Here is a 26979-nt window from a genome sequence, read left to right as displayed (position 1 = left end):
GTCTGGGGACTCTTGCGAAATTCCCTCTTCATGATCTGCTGTTGCGGTGACTTAGTTGAGGTTACTGCTGTATACCAGAAATGGCCAAAATGCAGCTCATAAACGCATCAGTGCATGATGACCGTGCATGTGTGCAATGTTATAGTTGTTCCAAGGATGGGTGTATCCTGCAGTCTGCTTCACATGGCTTGGGTCACCTAAGCTCGAGCAGAAATTTGTTGTAAGCATAAGGATTTATTTTGATGTGAGCTAGTCACCTCAGTGGCAGCCAGGCAACATCCTCAGCCCGGTTTTCCCTCTCTGTAAGTGTGTGTCCAGAGTCCCTGTGTGACCGTGTGTCTGGGAGGGTTCCCGAAACCCTTCTTGACCTCCAGCAGACTTGGTGTTGTGCCCGCTGCCCTGGGGAGCCTGTTTGCTCAGGAGGAAGCTATGTGCCAGTTCACATCACTTTTTGAGTAGTGGGATTGAGGTTTTAGGGACTGAAGTAGGGGCAGCTCCATGAGACAGGGAAAGTAAAAGGTCTGGTAGCAGAATTGTGAGAAACATCACAAGTCTGGGACTTCGATGAGATCAGAGAAGAATGTTTCTGTTGCCAATATGATAATCCCCTATTTGAGTAAGTCCAACATGTGGTCATTTGTCTGCCTTTACTGTCTTGGTCCATGTTTTTCACCCTGTTGCAGAGAAGTTTGGTGATTGTGCCAGACAAAGCATGAAGCAGCCTCATCCTGGGCTCATCTCAGCAACACACTGGCTGTCATAGTTTGGGTATTACCGAGAGCCTTAGGAAAGTGATCTGTAGGTCATCTCAGCAAACAACTTCAAGATGTTCTGAATTCTAAGTCCTTTTGTACTCACAGTCTTACCCAGCGAAATAGCTGTTGCCAGTTCTAAGGTGTGTAACTTCTGCTGGTATTAACAGAAAGTTAGCATCGCTGCACCTTTAAAAGTGCTTTCTTAGAACCAAATGTAATTGAAATCTTTGGGACAAGCTAATTCCTAAAAGCTGAACATATGTTGTGCTGCTTTACAGAACAAGAGAATGACTTCTGTGGTGGGAGAAATTAAGCAACTCCTTTTCAGGACTGAGTCATTAAACTTAAATTAACAGGGGGTTGCCTGGCGTACTTCTCCTGTGTATTTATTGCTGATACAAGAAGCTGGCTTCTCTAGGGGTATTGCTCTACTTTCTTGTTTGCAAATTATTTAGCAAACTATCCATCACAAGAGCACGTATAGGCCTGGGGAAGTACACAAATATACAGATAGCCCAATCCTGGAACTGTAAAGCTGATAAAAGGAATAATTGCAATACATTTGAGGAAATGCGTAAGTCAAGAAATAGAGGGACGCAAATATGCTCCTCTACAGGCCAGTGATCCAAAAGTCAACATTGTTTAAAATCTGTTCTCACACCATGACACAATCCCAAATCCCTGTGGATAGCAAGATACGTGGACAAAAACCACTATCACATTTGGCAGTAATTATTGTCCCCTGAGTGATCTCCACTGAGACTAAGGGTGACTGATTCCTGCAGTGGTGTTCCCCAGTTATTGTGTGAGATGGTCCCTGGAGCCTAACAAAAAATCAGGCTAAGATCAAAACCAAAAAGAATATTCAATAATAGGAAAAAAATCTAGCTTGGGTAGAGAAGCAAGATCATCTTCCCTGGAAAAGCCACATGCTTCAGTCCCGTCAGACTAGAGAATGTAGTGGTAATGTTCATACAAATTAATCTTATTTGACTTAGCACAGGCATGAACTTCACGATAAGAGAATAAGCTGCAAGGGCAAATAATCTAAAAATATTTTCCATGTCTCATCCCTAAAATATGTCTTCTGTGGATAGCAGACACACCTTTTTTCTGCAGTATCAAATCAAAAATCCTGACTATTCTGGAACTAGCTAAATCATCACTGAGTTGGTGAATTTACAGCAAAGGGTAACACTAAATGGTTTGCCACTTATGCTGCTTTAGATTTCCCCAATGTACATTCCTAAAACTGAACAAGCATTAGTGCTTTGAGAATTGGACAAATCTCTATTGTTGCTGAATAGTTTGATTTCCCCATAAATCAGAATATCATAGACTATCCCGAGTTGGAAAGGACCCACAAGGACCATTGAGTCCTACTCCTAATATTCCTTATCTGAAACTTGAAAGACATTAAAAAAAAACAAACAAGGGACAGGAAAGGCAGTAACTATCAGCAAAACCTCCTTCTTGTAACACTAAGGGGCCTTCGTTCATCCCATGTAAGATGTCAGAATTGCTTCACCCCCAAATGGATTTACGTGTCTCTCAAGATACTCAGAGAATACAGAGAGAACAGAAGGAAAACTAAGACTGAGCAAACTTAATGAGATCCTAAAATTAGGAGATTGTGCTCTAGCAGGAGAGGGTGTATTTAGCACTTTTTCATCTGCATGTACTAGGAATGGTATAATTGGAGAATATAATTCCCATGGGGCCTGAGCAAATTATGGAAGCTAAACACCCAAAAGTGTGTGTAAGAGCATATCTTCACTGGGGGAGGAACGGGACATTTGCCAGTAGTGGCAAATGACAGCTTCTTGCCTTTCAAAAAACTCCATTGGGAAAAAAATAATAAAATAAAATAAAGAACATTTCTGGAAGTAAGCATGGGACCTCAGAGACTGGCAGATGAGGGTGGGGAACATCTTGGGAATCTCCTGTTCACCTAGGTCATCTCTGCTAGGGACACCACTCATTTGCTCAGACAGCATTTCCTCCAGGACCTGGAGGAAGGTCATCACTGGACCTTATCTCCCTTGTTTTTGTCTTTTTAAAGGAAAGCCTGGGATAGTAACTCACCTGAAACACTGTTCATTGATGTCTTGACTCCCATGACTTCAGTGGCAGGCTGTCCCATCCATTTTTCCCTGCATAAAAAAATGTCTTACTGGAACACCCCAATCTTTATAGTAGTGTAGTTAGAAGTTAAACTCACTTTCCTTTCCAACTTATGGCCAGTTGAAGATGGGTTAAAAGCTCTTATTTGACCTTCATGCAGATACTCATCCCCAGTGAGATCTTTAAGATCTTTAACTTTAAGCATGTGAATTTTACGCTGAGTAAAGGCAAAAGATCTGTAAGGGTATTTGTTTGTTTAATTTTAATGCTTTTAATATAACCAGGGAGCTCTTCTTTTTCAAAGGAAACTGTGGCACCAACCACAAGTGAACAAAAGATTAAGGAGGGACTAGAGAAGTTCATAGAAAAGACATTTGCCAAAGACTAGTAAATTCAAAGAAATTACATTGATCCCAGGACATCCTTGACCTGAAAATGGGTAGAATTGAGGGCAATGCTGGGGGGAATAATTACCTATATTTACACTCTTCTCATAATGTTCTGCATGCATCCATTTTTGGCCACTGTTTGAGAATAGGTATTGCACTACATGGACCCTTGACAGATGCCATATGGCTGTGCTTACAAATAGGAACAGGCTTTAGTCATATCTTTTGAAATTAAACTGCTACCTAGCAGGGTCTTTCTACGGAGCTGATAAGCAGAGTCTGGAGATTGATAAGTGGGAATTTGAGAGTTCAGAGTTTGTTTTAGAGATCAGTTCCGTGAATCCTTACAAGAGGTTTATCAGATCGCTAGTACCCAAGATAAATAGGCCCAAAATATCATGGAAGTGAGAGTTCAAGATGCATGCAAATAAATCGCTAAAATGTTTACTTCCACACTGACCAGAGAGGCAGTCATTCTGAAAACAAACCATGAGTCAGAGACCTTCAGGGCTATGTTCAGCACTTGGAGAAAAGAAGTAGCTAAGCACTTTGCAAGGAGGACAATTTGAAGCAGTTACAAAGGTCATCAACTTCTAGTCCAAGGATGCCCCCTTCCAGGTTCTCCATATCTCTCTAGAACAGTATTCCAGGTGTACCCTCAGTATGAGCTAGAAGACGGGGAAATAGCTCACGGGGTCCTGCTGGCCAGCAAGGATGCTGTTGAATGGGGATTTCACCACGATCACTGATCAGGGTCTCAGCATGACTCCATTGGCTGTTGTAGATGCTCTGAACAAAACCAGCTTATTTTGCATTGGTTAGGAGCTCAGATGATCTCTTTTACAGATAGCTGCGGGTAGTCAGCAGTTGCTGAGGAGCAATGCTGCCTTTGCACCTGGCATTTGCCAAATGAATATCGGTAACAGCGAAGCTTTTACGCAGAAATGTGTGTGTACTGTGTGTCCAGAACATCTAGAAAATAATCTCTTGACTTCTTGTCTTCCTCCAGTCACTCCCTTTAAGGCTCAAGGTCTGCATTTGAATGTATTCTTGTGACCATATTCTGTCCTGCCCATTTTGAGGGCCAGTATCAATGAGGAAGTCTCTTATCTCGTGATCATTAGGTTTGTGGCTGGATAGTGAAGTTGTGCTGCTCCTCACTCTGAAACCACCAGCTGTAGACCCAATGTGATGTCTAGGGAAGTTGCTGCTCACCCTTCCATAAAACACCGGGCTCCAGCCCTAATACTATCCTGCACAGTTGTACTTTGGCAGGGCAGGAGAATGTTTTTTACCGAATGTTTTACTGTTGTGTTTGAAACAGAGAAGAAATCATTTGTCTTTGGTCACTCGCCTAACTTACATGTGGGACGTGGTAAAAGTGTAAGCCATACTTATATTAACAGTCTTATTAAGTCTTATCTTATTAACAAAGTTTACAAAAGCCATTACAAGTACATTACAAAATGTACTAATTTCTGAAAGCACCTACTCGGTATCCTCCACGGGTTCTTATTGCACTAAGGAGAGCAGAGAAAACTTGCAAGAGATGTAAAGCGTTGGCATCTCTGTCCTCGCCAGGAAACTCAAACCAGTGCAGAAAGTCATTTGCTCAGTGCATATCCCAGCTGGACCCTTTTAGCTCAGACTCCTTTTTCCACTGAGCAGAGAATATCTTGGAAAGTAGTTCTCATGAGACAGCTAGAAGACTGAAAATCTGTTTCCACCCAGCAGGAAGAAGCCTTAGGCTGTATCAATGAGGGAAATAGAGGGCTGATAGATAAGGAAAAGGGTCCCTATGTTCTGGTAGCAGTTTCCCAGCCCAATCTTTTCCACCCATACACAAAGTAATCAACAAGCTGGGAGAACCGTTTGCTGGGCCGCTGAGCGTGCACCAGAGCAGAGTAGTTCCAAGGTCACAGCTCAGGGATGGTGCTAAGGAAGCTCAGTCACTGGTCAAGGGGCTTTTCCATCAGGAAATTGGCCCAAAGTGATCAGCTGCAGTGAATTCTTCCTGAATGAATCCTTCTGGTCCTATCAGTACTTATTTCCCCAGGTCCTTGTCCTATTTGCCAGCAGACCTTTGTCCACTTAAGCAAAGGGTATTTGGGGGCTTTTTCTGCTATTGAGTGTGTGTGAATTTTGGACCTCTGCAAGCCCTCCTTAGCTTCTGCTTTCTGTCTGCTGTCCTTGGAACAGGAGGAGACTGGCTGCTCTTAAAGTGAGAACATGGTTCATGACCTGACCCTGGAGAGCTGAATGTGTAAGGGCCTTTGTTTCCTCAGACACACTATGAGCCTATTCAGTTTTATCTTAGATCTATATCCTGCTGTTTGGAGAGATCTGAAGTCTCCCACCTTGGAAAGCTGCCTTCTAAGAGTATTTAAAAATGCTGATATAGTGCCAAGCAACTGACAGCAGTGTGGCAAACAAGACAAAGGGACTAATATTTTGCTTTCCTGTGAAGGCTCTGTGGTCTGAAGATGGTAAAGAACAAGTGAAAACCATCTCAGAGTGGGTGGGTATAGCTCTGCAGCAACATGGGAAGGAGTTAGGTTAAGATGTGGGAAAATAGGGATACTGCAGACCAGGTTCTGCTTTCATTTTATCATAACCTTTCTCCAGGAAGTCTTTAGCTTGATAAAGGAGACCTGTGCAGTCATGCTGATGGAAATGCAGCACCACTTTCTGTAGTTCCCAAGGGTCTGAGTGGGCAGTCAGGATCGATCCATTATCGCCCATGGAGACAATGTCGTTAATGCTATAGAAAGTGAGTGCAGGGCAGGTAACAAGTCTTTCATAACCACCTACGCTGGCTGAAATTATCATTTGCAGGGCAGCAGGGCAGGTAACAGGTCTTTCATAACCACCTACACTGGCTGAAATTATCATTCATTTGCCTGGAGAGAAGATGAGGCCAGTGAGAAGGAAAACGTTTGAGCAGCCAGGGAATAACCCTGTGCAGACCAAAGCACCTCTGAGAATTACTCCAGCCCTGGCAGTACACTGATTTTCATTCACTTCTGTCTTCCTCTAATTTAAGGAATGGAAATAACACTTCTGAAAGCCAGTGACAACTGAAGCACACCGATTAACCACGACAGGGGAGACAAATCCTGGGCTGCAGTGCCTGTTTTCTGGAAAGCACGCGCTACACGTAGCCAAGGCTTCATTAGCTGTGGGTCTTGCTGGTTGGCAGGAGAAGCGCTACTTGCAGGGCACTGCAGTTATTACTGAAAGCAGCCCTTTGGTGACTGTGCAGAGTTTTCTGAAGAAGACCCAGAGCTTCACTCGAGCTGGGCATTCCTTTTCCCACGGCTGGAGGGCTGGGCAAATATCTGTGTGATAATGTCCATGTATTGAGGACATAGGGGTTAAACATAACGTAATAATATACGTTACAACGTAACGTGGTTAAGCAGGAAGCTCAGGGTAACTTTACTTAGTTTTTGTCTAGCATCTGTCTGCAAAACATTCTTAGCCCAAACATCACACGCTGTGCTGTCTGCCCTCTTCTACCTTTAACAATGAGAACTTTTCTGCTGGGGTCACACTAGACATCTGACAATAACTGGCAGACTGAGCCCATTCGGGCTGCTTGCTCAGCTATTAGGCAACAATTCAGTGCTTCAGGCTGTATTTCCCAGGCTGCTTACAGGAACAACCAGATTCCACTTGTGTTCTGTCCCCACAAGCAGACTGGCACCCTGAGCCTATGGGCAAGTTTGTGGTGTGGTCTGTCTTCCAGGGCTTGCTTATGCTTTAGACTCCATTGTGGATCTGGGAGAAAGGGTTCTCTTACTAACAGCCCTGCATTTTCACATCTCATGTCTGTAGTTCTGCTCTACTGAAGTGTTTTTTTTTTTTTCTTGGCATCTCCCAGTTCTCAAATGTAGTCCCTGCCAGCAGGCAGGATTTAGTGCCATCAATTGAAATTCATGCTTATTTTGTCTCTGCTTATCTCTGTAATTCTATTGTTTATTTAAAGTGGACAAAGAAGACACAATGGCCACCATTGCTTTTCCTTCTGTCCTTTCTTAGCATTATTCTTCTGTCCATATTCAGTTTCACTTAAAAAATTCTCTTTAGTATCTGAGGTCTTTTCAGACTCTTCCTTGTCTGCACACACTGTCTTACTTCTGTGGCTCTAATACCCAAAGGAAAAGTCATAAGAGCATAAGCACAGTCTCAGCATTATAACTATGCCTCTTCAGGACTACATCATGTCTGTATAAGACCACCTTGCTACTGCTGGCTAGCAAGAAGATAAAGCTGACAGTGAATACAAGTAAAAAGTCTCTTGATTTTTAATTTCGGACTCTGAAATGTCTGCAGATTTTGATGACCAGTAACCATCAGAATGTTGTCACAAGTTTACTGAACTTGAACAAATTTTCCTATAGCTTTCACCTTTCCATTCCTTGGAGCACTTCACCATGACGCGTGGTTGCTCTTTTCTGTTTAACAACTAAATGGCATGCCTTTTATCTATACCTTCTTGCTGATAAGAGCATGTGTTTCCAGAATGTATCTTCCAGGATCAAGATAACTGCTATTTATTTCCACAATTGTTTTTGTCACAGATTTGCTGAAGAGACTTTTTTTTCTTACAAAACACAATTCTCCTTATTGAGGTCTTGTTTTGGAATCTAATTTCATTCACCATCTAGGTAATTTACCTATTAGGTAATTTACCTATTGTACTAGAGAGTCCTATATCCAAAAAAAGAATAATCATCCATCCATCTGTTCTGTATGCTGGGTACCTGAGATCTGAAACTTAGGCTTTATAGGGCCCCCATCTGCTCAGAGTAAACTTTATCTTCTGAGTTAATGATGTATGTCTACTTCCTACTGGAGATTTGCAACTGAGTATCAGTGGCAGTACTAGCTAGCTTTGTATTTTATCCAACCTAATGCAATCAGGAGCTGTAGCCCAGGATGTTCCACCATCTGCAGGGCACTTAAATCCAAGGCAACAGAATCAGTTCTGCATTCAAGGTCTCCTTTTATCTGCTAGTCACAGGAGAAGCAACAGATGCCCAGACTGTTGGAAAAAGTAAGCCCATTCAAAGTCAAAATACAGATTTACTCGCCACCTTTGACCATAGCACGAAATCTGATGGTGTTGTAGCAGAGCTCTTGATTCTGTGTTGGCAGGTTTGGTGAAGGAGGCTCCACAGAGCACGGGGCAAAAGCAGCACGACTAGAAAAACAGCTGCCACAGTTTCTGCACAGGTCATTGCGTGCTCTGGGAAAACTAGAACAGGGAAGGAAAGCAGCACCCTTCATTGACCAGAAAGTCATTCAATATTTGTGCTGCTCAGAGGTCTTCTAGTCACCATGGAAAGCAGAAGCTAAGATCGCATTTACATAGAAATAACAGTGTTCAGTAGAGGGTTCCTTAGAGTTTACTCTTAGGCCAGCTCAGTGGTTTTGTCGTTATTGTAAACTCTGCCCAGTTCAATTTTCCCTGTGAAAACATTATATTTCTTCCACTTGGAAAGAGACACCTGCAGCGTATCTGCTACACATCTGCTGCATGTCTGCTGCATGTCTGCTGCACATCTGCTGTACATGTCCTGCTGGGTCTCTGTTTTCTGTCTGCTGTGCTCTGGATTTGCTGGGTGTGTGCTGCACATCATCATTGTGACTGCTGTACATCCACTATGTTTCTGTTATGTCTGCTGTGCATCCAGTGTGTATCTGCTGGGTCTACTTTATGTTTGCTGTGTGTTTTCTGAATGCATGTTGTATGTCTGCTTCACGATTGCTGCATGTCTTCTGTGTAACTCCTGTGCATCAGCTGCAGGCATGCCAAAGGTGAAAAACTTGTGGATGCCTAGGCAGCTTATTCAGGGTATTCTAGGATCCACCAGCCTCTCCCAGCCAGGAAGCTGTTGCCCTAAACCACTGCAAGTTCTTGCCAAAATACAGACTGGAATCTGGCAAAGGGACTCTACAGAGTGCTTCTGATACTGGCTGTTGTGCCCAAGGTGCACAGCCAACCCAGCACCCTCTGCCTTCCCACTCTTGGCTCACTGCAGAACCTTGAGAATGGAAACCAGAGGAAGAAAATATTCAAAAAATCCCCACCGCTTAGGCAAAACTTTGAGGCAGAAGCAAAAGGAAGTTCAGGAAAACATAGACTGATGGCACACAGCCACAGGCACCTCGGGATTTGAGGAAGAACAAGACAAGTTCTGCAGTAGGCACGTCATGGCATGGGAGGGAAGTTACAACATCCATGGTTAGAACAGTTCCTACAAGGGCAGAGGCAATGTTTGGGATGCCGTTTTAAAGGAATGAAGGGAGGATGAGACAATAACTGTTTTACGCGTTTTCCTTGCTGGTGGCAGAATACCAGAGGGTCCATTTTGACATCTAAATTCACATGAGGAGCAGTGTACTATTTTTTAAGGGTACAAGGAGAAGAGAGTGGAGGTCTGTACTCAGCTGGGTCATGCTGTGCAGGCGGTTTAATAAACACAAAAAAAAAAAAAAAGGCTTTGTGAGAACAAACTAGATCCAACCAGAAACTAATGTTTGAGATGCTTAACTTGTTCAGAAACAGCTAAAGAGGTATTGTTTTATTAGAGTTGTTCCTGCAAGGTGATTGGTGATATTGAGCTGCTATTTTTTTTTTTTTCCCGAAAGCCATTTTTGGAATTTCATTTTTTTCTATGGTTCTCCACTGAGTCACTTCAAAGAACATATTGGCGTGTGAGGTACTCTGGACTCCCTGGGAGGTGGAAGCAGACGCTCAGATTGTTTTAGATGTTGAAATCCTTTCATCTATAAAGGTCACTTTTTTTTTTCTTTTTTTCCTTCTAGATGTAGCCAAAGAATATACAAACTACATAAGAGTTTAGCAGCAGTTTGGTTCTGATTGGTGGTGGGGGTTCAGTTTTTCAGTTTGCTAGAATGATGAAACATGAGCCAAGAAAGCCTTGTTTTCTGGCTTTTAATGTAGATGCTCTGATTCCGGTCTGAAAGTATCAGTCCTAGGAATACCCAGGGTGAAGGCAGCTCTCAACTAAGGCTCTGTAAAGGGCTTGTTCCCAGGTGTGATTTCCTCACAGCTGCCATCTGCAGCAACACAAACCAGTAGCAGAGGTGTTAGAAACCACCAGGGAAATAAAAAGAGACTGTTCTATGGAAAATGAAATGAATTTGCTGATCTAACTGGAGAAAATGGTCATATTTTCAGGATAAAAATAAAAAATAAACAAAGCAGCCAATGCTTTTGTATACATTTTTTTAAAAATCAGATATTGTTTTTTTGTTCCAGTCTGCTATATCCATACATTAGCTCCCACGCTGAGTAGCCATATAGCTAGAGATATTTCTACCGGTAGCTGAGATATGCACGTAGCTGTGGAAGTGTATTTAACAATGAAATGGATTGCAGTGAACATAGACTTACAGAACGTCTGAGATGGGAAGGGACCTCCCCTGCTCAAGCAAGTCCGTCCAGAGCAGGTTGCCCTGGACCACGTCCAGATGGCTTTTGAAGATCTCCAAGGAGAGAGACTCCACATCCTGCCCAGTGCACCGTCGCCCACACCGTGATGAAGTGTTTCCTAATGCTCAGATGGAAACTCTGGTGTTTCAGAAACATCCCAAACTACATAGCAGAAACTTCCTAATCTGATTTATTCACATAAAGCCACCCTCTCTGTGTAATGATGGTGATAGTTACGGGTTGCCAATAATCAGCCCCAAGCAAACTGCTGAACTGATTGACATAAAATGTAATCAATAAAAATTAGAATGAGGATGGCGTAATGAATAACAAACGATATAAAGTTGGGTCCGTGGATCCTGGTAAACTAGTTTGATATTTTCCTTCCCTTGTCAAAGAGAAAATGAAAGGGCGATAGAGGCTACATTGGTCTATTGGGGAAGAGACTTTGCTCAATCCAGCAGTCAAAGATATAACAAGATCCAATGCCTGAAAGTAAAAGCTAGATAAACTCAGACCCTGAATAAAGCCATTTTAACAATGAGGATTACTGCAAACTGGAAAACTACCAAAGTGTATCTTTCACTCTTTATTTTAGTTCAAATTCTCATGCTTCTCTAAAAGATGTGATCCCTCAGGGACTGCACAAGACGTTGGAGGATTGCTGGCCAGCGTCCAGCCAAGGTTTGAACACTGTCTACACTTACCTCTCTACTGCCGTCCCTCATGTTTGATCCTTTGGTAGAGCCCTAGCATCTCTGCAAGGGGCTGCATTCTCAAGACTCCACACTTGACAATGTCACAAGACTATGGGTATCACATGGGTTTGTGGCTTTCATGTTTTCTTTTGGGAAATTTTCTTTGAAAGTCTGTTATTTCATTTACGGATGTGTAGCATGGCACAACATGTTGTAAATGCCATGCTGAATTATATGCTTGGGCTGGATTTCTAGCCGTCTTTGATGCATGACATTGATTAAACTGACAAAAAAAAAAAAAAAAAAGAAAACTATGTCCGGCCTGTCTGATTGACGGTTTGGAATGTGCATAACTTTGCCACTCAGAAAGGAAGAGCGGGACTTTATCTAACATACACAGGGCTGATGAGATATGTGCACAAGGAACAGATGCCCTTGCCCTGTTCAGGTTATCAAAATACTCAGTTGCCTGTGATTTCTAGGGTTGTCTGGTGTCTAGGTCTTGCTGTTCCTATGTGGAAATGCAGGTCTCCAACTGGCTGTGTCTAACTTTGTGGATATGGGCCCATTCCTGTACTGGGAGCCTACACACATGTTCTAGCTTAGTATAATGGTAGACCTGGCTGTGCCTCAGTTCCTCACCCCTCCATAGTCCTAAGAGGGTCACTCTAAGCCTTTGGGGCTCTGTTTTTGTCTGGCGGCTTGGAGGTGCAGGAGTGGATCTGGTGTCAGCTGCTGTGGTTGCAGCAAACAGACCCCTTCACCATGAGCAGTTTACAGAAGTATGTGCAGAGAGACATTTATTCCACATGCTAACAAGTGTGGAGATAATTAGCCACATAGGCTTGACCTCTCCAGACAGCCTGCTGGACTTCAGGCAGCTCCTGCAGAGTCTCCTTTGTATCTCTCAGTTTGGAGGAGGCACTTGTCTTGGACACAAGGAGGTGACAGCTGTACATTTTGTGCAAGCCATCAGATCAGCAGGAAGCTCATCTTCCTTAGAAGCTCATCTTCCTTAGAAGATTTCTTCCCTTCCTTAGAAGGAAATTTTTCCCTCAGAGGGTGTTGAGGCACTGGAACAGGCTGCCCAGAGAGGTTGTGGATGCCCCATCCCTGGAGGTGTTCAAGACCAGGTTGGATGAGGCCCTGAGCAACTTGATCTAGTGGGTGGCATCCGTGCCTGTGGCAGGGGGGTTGGAACTGGATGATCCTTGAGGTCCCTTCCAACCCAGGCCATTCTATGATTCTATGATTCTATGAAGCCAGTGGTTGTCGGTAAGAGCTCCATCTGTGCAGCTTGAGCTCTGAGCTCCATGATCCTAGCACAGTGCATTATAGCTGAAATGACGGCAGTCATATATGCCCTCAGTTCCCTTCACTCAAATGTGTAGCTAATTGGGGCTTTCTGCACAGGGAGGTCAGAAGTCAGTCATTAAAGTAATGTATGTTGACTCCATTTGGTGGGAATTAAACATGGCTTGTTTAAGCTCAGAGTGAGGGAATGGTGTTTAGCAGAGAAATGTCATGCAAGAGACTATTCAGCTGGTCTCATACAGAGATAATAAGCGCTGAATATCCAATGGCACTGTACAGAAACAGAGGAAAAATTGTTTTTAATTTTCAGACCTAATGTCTGTGGCTCGAGGTTCCACTCCTACTGCTGCCCTGGCTGGAAGACGCTGCCCGGAGGGAACCAGTGCATTGTCCGTGAGTATCAATTTTCCTGTTAAGGGCACCAAGGGAGCTAACTGCCATGTGGGAAGGAATACACATCTCACGCTTCAGCATATGACAAAACATCTCATAATCCACTGGGAAAGGAGCAGTGATTGTTGGGAATTCTCATCTCTGCTCGCCTTGATTAAAACAGGGTTGTTGCAATTGGTCCCATTTAATGCATGGCCTTTTGTCTTCTGCCAAATTGCCACTTTGTTCCATGTTGCTTGACAACTTGTGTGCCTGCTTTAGAAGATTAGCCTCAAAGGAACACTTTTAGTGACTCCAGAAGAGTAATTTTAGAGCTCTGTAGTTAGATGAAATAATTTAGCTGCTCAGACAAGATCTAGGTGCTGCCATTGGAAGCATGTTGTCATGAGAAAGTGTCCACAAGCAGGAATTTGCATTTTTCTTTCGGTGTCCTCTTTCTAAAGGAGAATGCTGATTTATATAGGTCACACCTCTGTTTTGGCAGATAGCTCTACTATTTAGAGTAGATCATTGTTACACTCTCAAGTGCTGATATACACCTATAAAATCCATTAAGAGGCTTAGGATCTATGGCTTGTTTCTGTATGGTAAAGGCATAAGCTATGGGGAGATGAAGGAGTCTGCCCTTTGGAAGATGTTCCCATGGGAATTGCAAGTCAGCTCAGGGGTAAATAAATGAGATTCTTACTGGAGACGATAGGTATAATTGTACCTCCATTTGGTCATGCTTCACGCTGAAACATAGCAAACACACACTGTAAATGCATGGTGTCCTGAATATATTAAATGTATCCTGGACACACCGAATAGCAGATAGCACTGTAGGATGCTTATATCTCCCTGTATTTTAGCTTTCTAAAGGAATCTTCTGCATTAGAGCACACTTGGAATTGCCTTTTGCAAAGCTTCCTAAAAATAATTAACAGTGGGAGGTTTGAAGTTGAGGAGAACAATAGGGTCATCTTGCAGAATCTCCGACATAGTACAGGTTACATGTTTCAGAAGATATTCCACCTTCAGAGATGAAACTGCATCTTAGAAAGAAGTCATCTTAGTGAGAATTGCCTCATGTTTCCCAATATCAATATTTCCTAATGTCAGGGATCTCAGATGCACAAAACTGAGCCCAGAGCCACAAATATTCTCCTCTTAAAGGAAATACTTTCAAGCTTATTATGAGTGATGCGGGCAGTTTATGCATCCTTGTGCACAGTGAGTAACCAGTGCCAGTGTCTGAGTGCCTGAATTGGGCATTCTACTCACTAAAAACCAAAAGTGAATAATGACTTGGGAGTTAAATGCATTTGACTTCACCCCTGGTGGTGGTAAGATATGGAGTTCTGCATCCTCTCTTTTCCCGATGGGAAGAGACAAGCAAACTCACAAAATCCTCTTTACTTTAGGAAATCCACTGCCCTGTAGACAGGGGACGCCCTGGGAAGTATACAAGTCTTCAGTTTAATGCTGGTTGCAGTGAAGGGTTAAGGAACTTACAACCAAATGGCTGCTCTGTGGCATGCAGGGTTAGCAACATTCAGGGTTGTCTGCTGACTTTTCTCATAGCTGTAAAACATGCCATCTGGGCTGGAGGTCCTCAGGGAACTGTGCCTTATAATTGTATTTATAAAAAACACAGAGATGAGATAGTTTCATGGGACTCTAATGAAATCTGTGCTTACACAGGTGGAACAATACTGTCAGCTCTTGGCTCTCATGGTACAGGAAGGGAAAGAGATTAGCAGGGGTCCCAGACAAGAAAGGATGGATTGATATGAAGGCATCCTGCTGATTCATCTCTGGCTGACTCAGGCTCAGCCCCTCATTCAACAGGAGATGAATCTCAGTAACAGTCATTTAGCTCAGTGCCAAACTATGGACTGCAAAATGCTGCATGGAAACACACACACAAAAAATAAGGAAACCTGTTTCAGTGTGGATGTCACTTGTCTCTGATGAGAAACATTTTTAGCAGGCAAAAATAGTGAAAGGTGCCACATTTTCCCCGTCCTCTGCTTGGTGAAATAGAAATAAAATAACAGGCCCAGCCAAAGTGTGTGATAAAAGGAAGATTTCTCTAGGAATGCATGCCCTGTGAATGAATGAGTCCTTCTTGCTGTTGCTCTGCCCACAGCGGAGTCCTCAGGAGGTGCCACAGCTTCCTCCCCAGCTTATTCTTAAAACAAGGTGAATTCACACCCTTTTGGCGGCCAAATATGAGCCTGTGAGGAAGTTCACAGAGCAGCACCTTATGCTAATCACTGTCTCCTTCTCTTCCTCCAGCAATTTGCAGGAATTCTTGTGGTGATGGATTTTGTTCGAGGCCAAACATGTGTACGTGCTCCAATGGACAACTTTCTCCTAACTGTGGCTCAGCTGGAGGTAAGAAAACATTGCTGGTGATTGTCCTCCCCCTGAATTAGTTATATGCTCTTTTAAAATTTTCCCAGTCACAATGGGCAACAAGGTTCTAACCTGAATTGGGCAGCATTCAAAAATTTTTTATTTTTTTTTTGTGTGTGTGATTTCTGCTACTTTGGTATAAAAAAATCATACAGGATACAGAAACTGAATTTCCCAGCAGCAAATAGCAACACTGCTGCCAAAGAGTCCATCCACTCCTGGCTGTTCCTTGAAGTGGAATTAAATCTGTCACTGCTTTTGTTAACCAAATAATTATTTTTTCCAGTGCTAAGTTTATTAAGTTTTGGTAGGCTGTGATTTGAACGTCCGAGAGAATTGCCCAATGTTTTTAGAGAACTTCAGTGACACAACGAAGTTATGCACTTGTCGGTGTTGGGAATGTAGAAATTCCATTGCCACTTTTTCTGCCTTTTTCTGCCATCTCAGACTTTCAGGACAAAGACCTGAAAAGTTCTGGGAAAAAGACTAGGTGGCTGAGGTTTCTGTTAACATAGCACATAAACAAACTATGGAGGACTTGGAGGAGTGACAGTCAAATATCCAGACAGCAATTCCCATAACCCTCTAGTAATTCTTGCAAGACGTATTCAAGGCTAGAGCATGCAAACACTCCTTTACTCTGCAGCACATGACTCTGCACAGAAGGCACTCCTGTTTGAATCTAAAACCTGATAGCTAATGGTCTTGTTTACTCAATAGTGTTTCTCCGTGCCCCTTTTTCCACTGTGTTGTATTGATGAAATGGAGCTGGGAGTCATGGTAGATACTGGGCTGGTTATGAGTCAGTAGGCATTGTGATGGTCAGTAAAGCCAATCGCGCCATGAGTTAGATTAAGGGGATCATGGCGGAAAAGTCAAAGGAAGGTGTTATCCCCTCGGCTTGCCACTAGCAGGGCTGTTGCTGGAATGCTGAGTCTGGTTCTGGGCTGCCAGTGCAGAAGTGATGAGAGGAAACTAGATCTGCAGTGGGTTGCAAAATGGTTGGTCTATAACACGTGTCCTCAAAGGTGAAGCTGGGGGAGCTGCTCTGATTTAGTCTACAAGGAGTCAGAGAGGGATCCAGTAGTAGTCTGTAATTACTGGAAGTGCAGCTACAAAGGCAGTGGAGCCAAACCCCTCTCAGTAGTGGCAGGCAAGATAACAGAAGTGTCTGGCCGTAGGTTGCAGCTTGGGATGTTCAGGTTGTACACAAAGAAAAGTTTCTTACACTGGAGGGTGGTGCAATGCTGGAACAGGTCGCCAGAGGTGCAGAAGATCTCCCTCCTTGGGAAGTTTCAAGGCTTGGCTAGACAAATTCATGGCCATCCTGATCTGTGGGGAGGCTGAATGGGGACATCCAGCAAGCCCTTGTACCCACACACATGAGTCTGTACATAATTGTACGAAAGAGTGGCTTACGCTGAGCCTTGAACTGGAATACCCAGTGGCAAATGGTCAGATGGTAGTTTTGCCTTTGCTGGTTACCTGCAGAAAGCTCCAGACAGTTCTTTCTACTCACTAAACAGCAGAAAGAAACAGACAAAATTATGTGAATCCTTCACTTAAGAGAGAAAAAGGATGTGGATATCGAGCACTATTGCCCATACGTGAGAGGAGCCAGGAGGGCCTGTAGGATCTGTGTGCAGCCCCTCACACTCCCTTCCCTCACTGTCCCAGTCTCTCCCCGGGCAGACAAGGGACGTCTATCTGAGAAGCATCACTGTGTGCAGGTTGACTTAACAGCCTTGGAGCTCGTTGGGTGCAGATAATTGCACTCCTGCTGGCAAGACGAGGGCCACCACCAGCACAGAGACCACCCACCCAAGTCAGTGCGGACTATGCGTAAGCCAGCAGATCTGCCCGAAAGGGCTTCATTTGTTTCTCAAATTCTTGTGAATTGGGGCCGGCCTGCACTCCAGATCTCCAGATGTGGGCAGGGATATTGGGTGACCATTTGCACCTGAATGTGTAAGTGGTGCATCCATAGATGATGACAGTGCCCAAAAACAAACAAACCAGCCAAACAAACAAACAAAAACCTGCAAGCAAAGGAGCAGAGCTGTGGCTCTGTTCAGAGCTGTGTATTGTTTTGAGAAGGATGATTTTGCCAGGACAATGCGAGATGCAGAATTTAATGGGATTTTATAGCATCTTTTAAGGTCTTGTGGCCATTTCTAGAGACAACCCAGAAATTTATTTCCCATTATTGCCCATCTGCAGGCAAACTATTGTTAACAAAGTGACTTGCAGGCATCTGACTGAAGGCCAGAGAACTAGCCCCCTCAAACCTCAAAACCACATTCGGGGCGTGACTGAAAGAAGGAAATTCCCAGAATCTAATTCCAAAGCGCCACGTTGTCCTACAGCACTGCAGATGTCCCCAGAAAGTGCTCAGCACTGAAGCCTATGTGTGCATAGCTCTACAAACCTTCCCAAATGCTTTGCTTGAATGGAAGGTGCTGGAGACACAAAAGTTTCTGGAGTGAGGGTCCATATGTTAGCAATCACAGAGGAATGCGAGGAATGCTGTAAGCAGTATATACATTTGGGCACAGACCTGGCATTCCTCTGAGCCTGGGGTGGATTTCAGCATGTGCTCCGGGTTGAGGGTGGGGGTGGAGGGGTAGGTTTCTCTGCAGAAGCTTCGTTAAATCTGGCATTCATTGTGGGGATGTTTAGATCTGCATTTATCATGAATGCTTCAGGGAGGTAAAACAGACAAATAGTGCATTCCAGAGGCAATAAAAGCCACTCCGCCTCTCTCTGTCATAACAAAAAGTTTGGTTTCTTACTTGGGAGAGTAAGGTATTTTAGGAGTAATTTGCAAGTGACTGTTTAGATAGTAGTAGTCAGTAAGCAGACATAAAACCTGTCTGCAAACTCCACTGCTGATGGCTGGCAGAACAGCTGCAGACACTGATCCTTTAAAATAAAATGTAGAATGAATCCAATCCAATGGGAAAAGTTAACTAGGGAGAGCTGTTATTCTTTTTCCTAGAACTTTGGTCTTTGCTTGGAAAATCCTGACAAGGAATAATAGGCCTTGAAATTCTTATTTGAAAGATTTTCTTCAGCACTCCAAATCTAGGAGACCCTTCGATGCTAGCCTTGGAGATAAGTGAAATGGTGATGGGACCTCAGGGTATTTGGGATTACAGCAGAAGTAAGAAACGGGACCTAAGCAGGGCTAGAAATAGTATATTTGCCAATTAGTTGGAAAAATTCTGGATAAGTGTCAAGGCTTTTCTTATATGCAGAACCTGAACTACTAAAATTTCTTAACTTCACTAGATCTTACCCCCTGCTGAATGCCCTGAATGCAAAACTTGAGAGACTCTGTAGGGAAAAGCTCCGACAGACGGACAACTCTGACAGACAGACGCTTCCTAGCTACTTCTTCCTACTGTCTCTGGGCAGCCCTCCCAGATTTGTTGTATGTAATTGCTTTCCCAGTGCTGATTAATTGTAGTGAGGGGTGAGGGGTGTAGGGTAAGAATGTGCTGGAAACAGAGCCATTTCCCAGAGAGACTGGTCTCATGTCTGACAATCTGGGCAATGCTTTGAAGCCTCAAGCTCAGTTTCCTTAATGATTAAGCTTTCATCTAAATTTGGCCTGATCTCCAGCCACAGAGCAATAGGAATTGTAGACATCACGACTAATTCAAACCATACTAGAAATGCATGGATTAAACGTACAGCACATGTGCTGACCATGTTGAACGCAAAGCCCCGAGACTTCCCATTCCACTCCTTCTTCCTGTCAGGCATTCTATGAACAAGGCGTGAACCATGTAATTATCCTTATTGGATACTTCTGATTTCTACTACCTTTTGGGCAGCCATTTCAATTACGCTAGCCCCAACCCTTCTCTTTTGGAGCTGATGTTACATGTACAGAGAATACACCAGCCACATCTGAGTATCCACTCATGTACGCGCTCTGCAGCCTCAACTTCTTCAAGCTGCCAAATCACAGCCCTTCCTTTCCTGGCATGCAGGAACTGTGGTGTACATGCTGCAAAACAGTTTTCACATAGCTTACTACAGCCTGACGCACTTGCAGTTTGAATTGTCACATCTCACAAATTAAGACCGCATTGTTCCAGGCATTTCAGTAAAGAATGAAAGCTGTTTGACCTGTATTTGTAATTCAGTGTTTAGCAATAAACCTCCCCTTTTGGGCTCGTTTACTTTAATACCACATCCTTAACCGTTGAATAGTGATGAAACAGTTAAAGCCAATACTAGCTTTGTGTCTACGTCAGTGTAAAACTGACTGACTCTTATTTATTACTATTGTTTTTCTACAGTGTTCACATTCAGTGTTCCATAATCTACTGTAAAAGCTGAACTCTAACATAGGAAGAAGACTAGATAATACATGCTTTTCTTTTCAGATTTGTTGAAACCTTCTTGTATTAGATGAAACTCATCAATAAGGCCACATAATCACTGTAAAAGGAAAAGAAATGTCTTTAAAGTTGATGGTTTTCCTCCATGAAATAAATTATACCCCCCAAAACATCTCATAGGTCTTTTAACATGCTTTTAATAAGAAGACATTTTAAAGATTGACAGCCCAGAATGTGAAAAGCGTATTTTGAAAATGGAGCAAAAATCTAAAATAATAATTAAAAGATATGAAAATATTTGAAATGTGTAGTGTCCTAAAAGAAAAAAAAAATGTTTAGAATGATGGAGTCATCAAAGAAAGGAAAATATGGGTAAATATGCCCTTACTCTCAGTCACATGAGCTATGGCAGGACATCCTGTAGAAAGGACAATGTCCTGCCTTATCCTGTACGAGATGGACTTGAAGAATCGTGTCCCCTAAACTGCTCATAGTTTTACACTACCTGTAAGACTTGTGGCTTTTCATTGTCTCAGCAGTTCAATATTACCAGGTACAGGAACAATAAAAATACCTTCTGTCTAAGGGATAAGGAACAGACTATGGTGTTTATAGTTGTAAGAAACCCTGGGGTGATTATACTTCAGTAAAAGCGCAAGCGTTTAACCACACTATGGGCTCATACCCTGTAATGGGAATTCAAGTTAATTCATTTTACTTGAAAAAAAAATGGACGTTTAACATCACCTTTAGATTTTGAACATCGCTTATTTGTGAGGTATCCACCTCCTGTCACAGACAGTTTGTTGCATTGTCTTCTAATATTTCTCTGCTTTTCTCCACAGTCCAAACCTGCAATGTGAGGTGCATGAATGGTGGAAGCTGCAATGAGGAATCTTGCCTCTGCCAGAAAGGTTATACCGGAACATACTGTGGACAACGTAAGTACTTGCAACACATGCTGTACACCTTACACATACTGATGCATTGTTTGCAGACTTTGATGGCCTCGCTATATTCTCCTCTCCATTGGAATCTCAGCTTACTGTCATTAGGAGACGTTACATTTGTTCTGCCTGGCCTGGCTGGGAGGAGAATTGATGCCAAAGTTCTGTGCCACCACCTTTCTGGTTCCTCACAACTTCACATCCAAACTTCCACGTGGCATTTAAAAGACCCCACAGTGAACACATCCATCCTTAGCATGCTGCTGACCTCAAAGTCAAGACTTGACATGACTTGTACTTTTTTCTCCGGAATATGAAATGAGTTTTAGATTGAGGAAAGTCACATCAAAACAGTAAGGACATTGCCTTAGACTGCACATGTCCTGACTCTCAGCATGAATCCCCCATGCCAGGAAGAGCAGTTGCAGGCTTTGCTGATCATCCCCTGTTTTTCTCCAGTGCTAGCAGAAATTAAGTATCATTTTTCTGTAAATATTTTTAGAAAAACAGTACATTCTCTGGGAATGGATTTTTGATTTTTTTTTTGTGGGAAACACTCATTTTAGCTCAAATGAAGCCTGCTTTTGATTAGAAGAAGAAATACTAAATATATACATATATATTATAAACTAGGTTACATTTTGGATGGTGATCGTCCCCCTGTACTCTGCTCTGGTGAGGCCGCACCTCGAGTACTGTGTTCAGTTTTGGGCCCCTCAGTACAAGAAGCACATCAAGGCCCTGGAATGTGTCCAGAGAAGGGCTACGAAGCTGGTGAAGGGCCTGGGACACAAGTCCTGCGAGGAGCGGCTGAGGGAACTGGTGTTGTTTAGTCTGGAGAAGAGGAGGCTCAGGGGAGACCTTATTGCTCTCTGCAACTACCTGAAAGGAAGGTGTGGGGAGCTGGGGGTCAGCCTCTTCTCACAGGTAACTAGTGATAGGACTAGAGGGAATGGCCTCGAGTTGCACCAGGAGAGGTTCAGGTTGGAGATTAGGAGAAATTTCTTCTCAGAAAGAGCAGTCAGGCATTGGAACGGGTTGCCCAGGGAGGTGGCAGAGTCACTGTCCCTGGGGGTGTTCAAGGAAAGGTTGGACGTGGTGCTTAGGGACATGGTTTAAGTGGGTGACATTGGTGGTAGGGGGTGATTGGACTAGATGACCTTGGAGGTCCTTTTCAACTTTAACGATACTATGATTCGATGATTTTTTTCTGAAACTTTCCAAAAAGTTCAACTGAAGGCAGACACACCATATGGAAAATTTCATTCTCAATAGCTAAAGCTTGGGAAAGTTATAAGTAAGCGCAAACCAGGCTTTATAATGGAGCAGGCTAGGCAACTTTTAATATGTGTTGCTACCAGCTCCACCTATAATATCCTCAGCAGAGTTTTCATAATGGTTCAGATGTGGGCAACACATCACTGAGAGGGTGGAGAACAATGGAGAGTCCCACTGGCAGCATTCCAGCAAAGCAGATTTCAGCTTATTCAGTTCTAAAATGGGTGTAACCTTTGAAGGCTATGATATGCAGCAGCACCTGGCCTCTCTGCCACTAGGCTTGGCATTAAACCAGGAAGGGCCACAATGAGGTAATACGCGGGATTGCTGTGGGCCTCACCCTTCAGGTGAGATTATAGTCTTCTGATCCTCAATGTGCCAGTGGTGTTGTGCAACTGAGTAGCTTAATGAGTGAAAACCTGTAAAAAAAACATGAGGAAATTTTGCAACAGTTCTAATTAGTCACTACAACTGCTGAGATTTTAATAGGTCAGTGGCATCCTGCCCATCTCAGCCTCTCACATGGACTCTTTAAAGTACTTGATCTTGTGGTACGTATGAGTGCTGGCCTTTCATCTTCTGTTCACTCAGTTTATGACAGAATATGAGAGAATAATAGAACGCCAGCTAGTGTGGGTGTGCTGAAGACAGGTCTGAAGAAGATGGGTATTTCCAGCCAGTGGTACCACACAATTGCCACAGACAAATCTGAATTGTTCACAATGAAAACTGAATTTATCTTCTCAGCTTTTCTCAGGCTTGTCATCATTTACCTATTGCTTACAAAGGGACTCCCTGCCCCAATTCTAACCCCAGAAAAGTTATTTCTGTCCTGGAGAGCACCATCTCCTGATACTACCGCCAGCCCAAATGAGCACATCTTACTATAGTGTTATGAAGTAGTGAGTTGATGCCAGTGCCACCCAAAATGAGCACTAACACTATGCCAGTGTTTGATCCATCCATCCAAGTGTTCCTCTGCTTGCCATGTAAAGCAAGACCACCATGTCGTCCTGATTGCAGATATACTGGTGTGGTCAGAATAACAGGTTTGGTTTATTGTCCTGCTTTACTCTGCAAGGCAAGATGAAATGGCTGACTGGTCCTTTCTCACATTTCGTTGTTGTCCTGTTCCCCTCTCCTTAAATTCAAACGTTTGCCTTTATACAGTTTGTCATTTGTATTGATTCGTCTTGACCTTGACAGTTAAATCCCAGTGCTGACCTGAATGAGCTGAGATTCCAGAGCACAGGAAATCCTCTCAAATGAAGTGAGAGTTTATAGCCTTTTTATAAATGGTTTCACTCATAAACAGGAAGTCATTTTCTGGGAAAAAATATCAGGCTTTTCTCTGTATGTTCACTATGTGGAGGAGGTTCTTGACAGGTGAACACCACAAAGTAGGTGATATTCCAAGCCCGCCCAGCACCACACAGTTCATGCTGCGGTTTTACTGAGAGCAGAAATCAATCATTTCTATTTCTCTTTCTAAACAGCTGTCTGTGAAAACGGCTGTCAGAATGGAGGTCGTTGCATTGGACCAAACCGTTGTGCTTGTGTCTACGGGTTCACTGGCCCCCAGTGTGAGAGAGGTAAGGAACAGATTTTCATATTATCACTGACAGAGCATAGCATCAGGAGTTGTATATTCAAGCATATATACTAGGGATACTCAATTCTGAGTGAATTTCTGCTCAATTCCCTGGCACGAAGATTCAGCCCTTAATAACAACCTCATGTCCAAAGCATTCCCTGGGATCCCAACTGACTGCATATCTGTTTCGTGTCTGTGGATCTTTCTCATTCCACACGTGGCCCCTTGTGGCTCTTTTGTTAAATATCAATAAATCCCTGTGCACAGTACAAAAGAGGTATTTTTCTCTTGGACATTCCCTTGCTTCTTGTCTTTGTAACCAGGGTGTGGCTTAGAAATGCGAGGAAGCCCCTTATCACAGCATAAGGGAAGGTGACACCGTCAGCCCCTTCCTAAACACTAAAAGGGAAAACATAAACTAAAACTTTCAAAAATTTCAGTGTGGTGGATCAGCTCGGTCCAAGCACACATCCTGTGTGTTGCTCATTCCCCTCTCCCTTGGGATGCGGAGAAGATAGAAGGAAAGCAAAAAACCTCATGGATTATGATAATGTTAGTTTACTAAGGAAAGCAAAAGCTGCATGTGGAAGCAAAGCAACACAAAGAATTCATTCACTACTTCCCATCAGCAGGCAGATATCCAGTCACTTCCTGGGAAGCAGAGCCTCAGCATGTGTAACAGTTGCTTGGGAAGATGAGAGCCATAACCGTGCTATTTTCCCCTTTCTCCTTCTTTTCCTGGGGCTGAGCACAGTGTCATATGGCATGGAATATCCCATCGGTCAGTTCAGGTCAGCTGTCTATGCTACGTCCCTTCCCAATCTCTTGCCCAGCCCCAGCATACTGCACTGGATGTGAGGAGCAGGGAGCTGGGGAAAAAAAATCGATGCTGTGAAAGCACTTTTCATCAACAGCCAAAACACGAATGTGTTATCCATACTGTTTTAGCCACAAATGGAAAGCTCAGCAGCATGCAGGCTGCTGTGAAAAGAAGTTAACTCCATCTCATCCAGACCTGACACAACTAGCTAATTTTGGTGACCACCTTGAGTTACCTTGAACCAGATTTGTACGACTGTCAGCATTCACTGATTCTGCTCAGGATTGCAACTACTCACTGCAGCTCTTGCAGAATAGTTAGGGACCTCACACAGTTAGGGGATCACAAGCAAAACAGTCCTTTAAGGATTGGCCAGATAGCAGAAGAACTCTGTTGGACATAGATTGACTGCAGTTCACCAGGCGAGCACTCAGCTTCTGTATCAGTAATATGGAAAGATGTCTCCTGCATCTTTCACTGTATAGAATCAAACTCCTGCAGCAATTACCTGAATTTTACATGTCTTGTCTGCAGCAGGAGACCTTTTTGTTGGGCTGAAGGAGATCAATACCATGTACCCTCAAAAATGAAAATTAATGTTGAATGCTAACAGTGCTAACAGCTGTTGATTTGCAAATTAACGTGGACCTGAAATCTGAAAGGTCAATATTCCAACCTGTGCAAAATTATTTTTAAGATTTAGTACTATATTTATTTGAAAATATTGAAAAGCGTGACTAGAACCAAAGGTTTTCCATGAATTTCCTACTTTATTTTAGTAAAAAAGTTTCGAAGGGAAACATAAGCCAGTTCTATTTTGTTGTAAACCTCCCTCAGTTCATTGCCAGCTGCTCATCCAGTATGAATCAAAACATCTTCACTAAGAGCCTGAGAATATGCTCTTAGTGACATGTGGCTTTGCTGTATTTCATTCATCCAGCCAGCATGTGCTGAGTGACTAGATCAGGTTTACCCCAGTGTGGGTATGGCTGAGGGTTTGGCTCTGAGATATGAATTTTCTCCCTTTCCTGTTGGCTTAGGTGGACATCTCACGACACTGCTCTGATTTGATGTTGGCAAGGGCCAGAGTGGCACAGAGCAGAAATGAAACTGAAACACCAAGATGATGTGCGAACTCCCAGGATTAACATCAAAGTGCCCTGGAAATATTCTGCTTTTCTAGCCTCTCACTTTCCCGAGATTGGGATAATTCTGTTTAACTCCCTGTTCAAAGATTGGATTGTTCTTGACTTTAATGTTTTGGGTTTTTTTGGGTTTTTTTCCAAGTTGGGGATTTTTGGCAACATGATTTAGAGGGTGAGATAGGAATAACAGTTGGTTTCCAGTAGCCCAGGCATCAGTCAGTCCTGGTTGAATAGAAGCCAGCAGAAATATGCAGAACTCAACATAGTTGTGCAATGTTCCCTGGGTTACAAAAGTCTCTACTGAACTTCATGCTGCAGGTGCCCCATAAAAGGCCTCTGCTGTGGTTTGAGCATCACATTTATTGGATGCCAAGAATTTAAAAAACCTCCACACACATTTACTGAAGTAACCTTTCATTGTTCCAGTCTCCTCCTTTGTACTCTGCTGCAAACTCAGATATTGGTGGACCACTGCATTTATATATTCTTTAATACCTCTCCTTGCCTTTCTCAAACAGGCATACACGCACACTCACTGCTTTATTTATGGAAAGGTATTATGCCAAAAACCTTTCTCTTTTGAAAGCTGTACCTTGCAAGCTTTTTTCCTCTAAAATTCCTGAATGTGAGCTAGAGAACTGTCCATAGCGTTGCTTGTTTTTTTCCTAGCTCACAGGTATCTGAAGTTGATATGGACATTGTTGATAAGACATTATTAATGTCTTAAGATATTCTTGCATACAGCAATGGACTTAAAAATCCAACTTACTTTACTTTGTGTGCATGGTAGGAGAGGGGATAGGAGAGGGGGTGGGAAAGTCAGCCAAAAATGGGGACTGAACAGGGGCAGACTTTGGAGACAGCTTGCAATGTATAAAATTATTTAAATAAAGAGAGGATTTTTAGAAAGCCTGTAGAGATTTAGTTTGGTCCAGACTTGTACGAAAAGACAAAACAAGCTCTCCAGCTGTGTATACACGGGTCTGCCCTGCCAAGGCAAACAGAGCATTTGCTTTTCTAAGAGATGTTAAAAGTTACACTTTTCAAAGAAGCTTCTGGCTGGGAAGTCTGTGGGTCTGGTGAGGTGGTTGTGACTGACCTACTGGTAATCGGTAGTGTGACAATGAGGAACTTAACCCTTCCAAGGAGAAACTGCACTCCTGCTCCATTGCTAGGCAAGTTGAGATGAAGTCCCTAGCACCAGACTTACTGGAAACATGAACACTGTTGAATTTCTGTTCAGTTTCTCCTTTTAAAGCAGCCATGGTATGTGACATATTTACAAGCATCCTTGGAAGTCTCCAG

At 43.2% G+C, this 26979-nt stretch overlaps 1 protein-coding gene across 3 annotated transcripts in view; it reads left to right on the top strand.

Moving 5' to 3' along the window:
- Positions 1-26979, top strand: part of FBN3 (fibrillin 3) — a 116915-nt gene that overhangs the window by 11167 nt on the left and 78769 nt on the right. For all 3 annotated transcript variants that reach the window (XM_080566182.1, XM_080566180.1, XM_080566181.1), the window contains exons 3-6: positions 13056-13138; positions 15419-15517; positions 20736-20831; positions 23612-23707. In XM_080566182.1, coding sequence (XP_080422308.1) covers positions 13056-13138; positions 15419-15517; positions 20736-20831; positions 23612-23707 — 374 coding nt within the window. The remainder of the gene's footprint in view (positions 1-13055; positions 13139-15418; positions 15518-20735; positions 20832-23611; positions 23708-26979) is intronic.

The sequence above is a fragment of the Anser brachyrhynchus genome (assembly GCF_964034855.1).
Source record: "Anser brachyrhynchus genome assembly, chromosome: 23".
Classification (NCBI taxonomy): domain Eukaryota; kingdom Metazoa; phylum Chordata; class Aves; order Anseriformes; family Anatidae; genus Anser; species Anser brachyrhynchus.
Note: the sequence above shows the minus strand (reverse complement) of the source record. Positions and strands in the feature narration are given on the sequence as shown.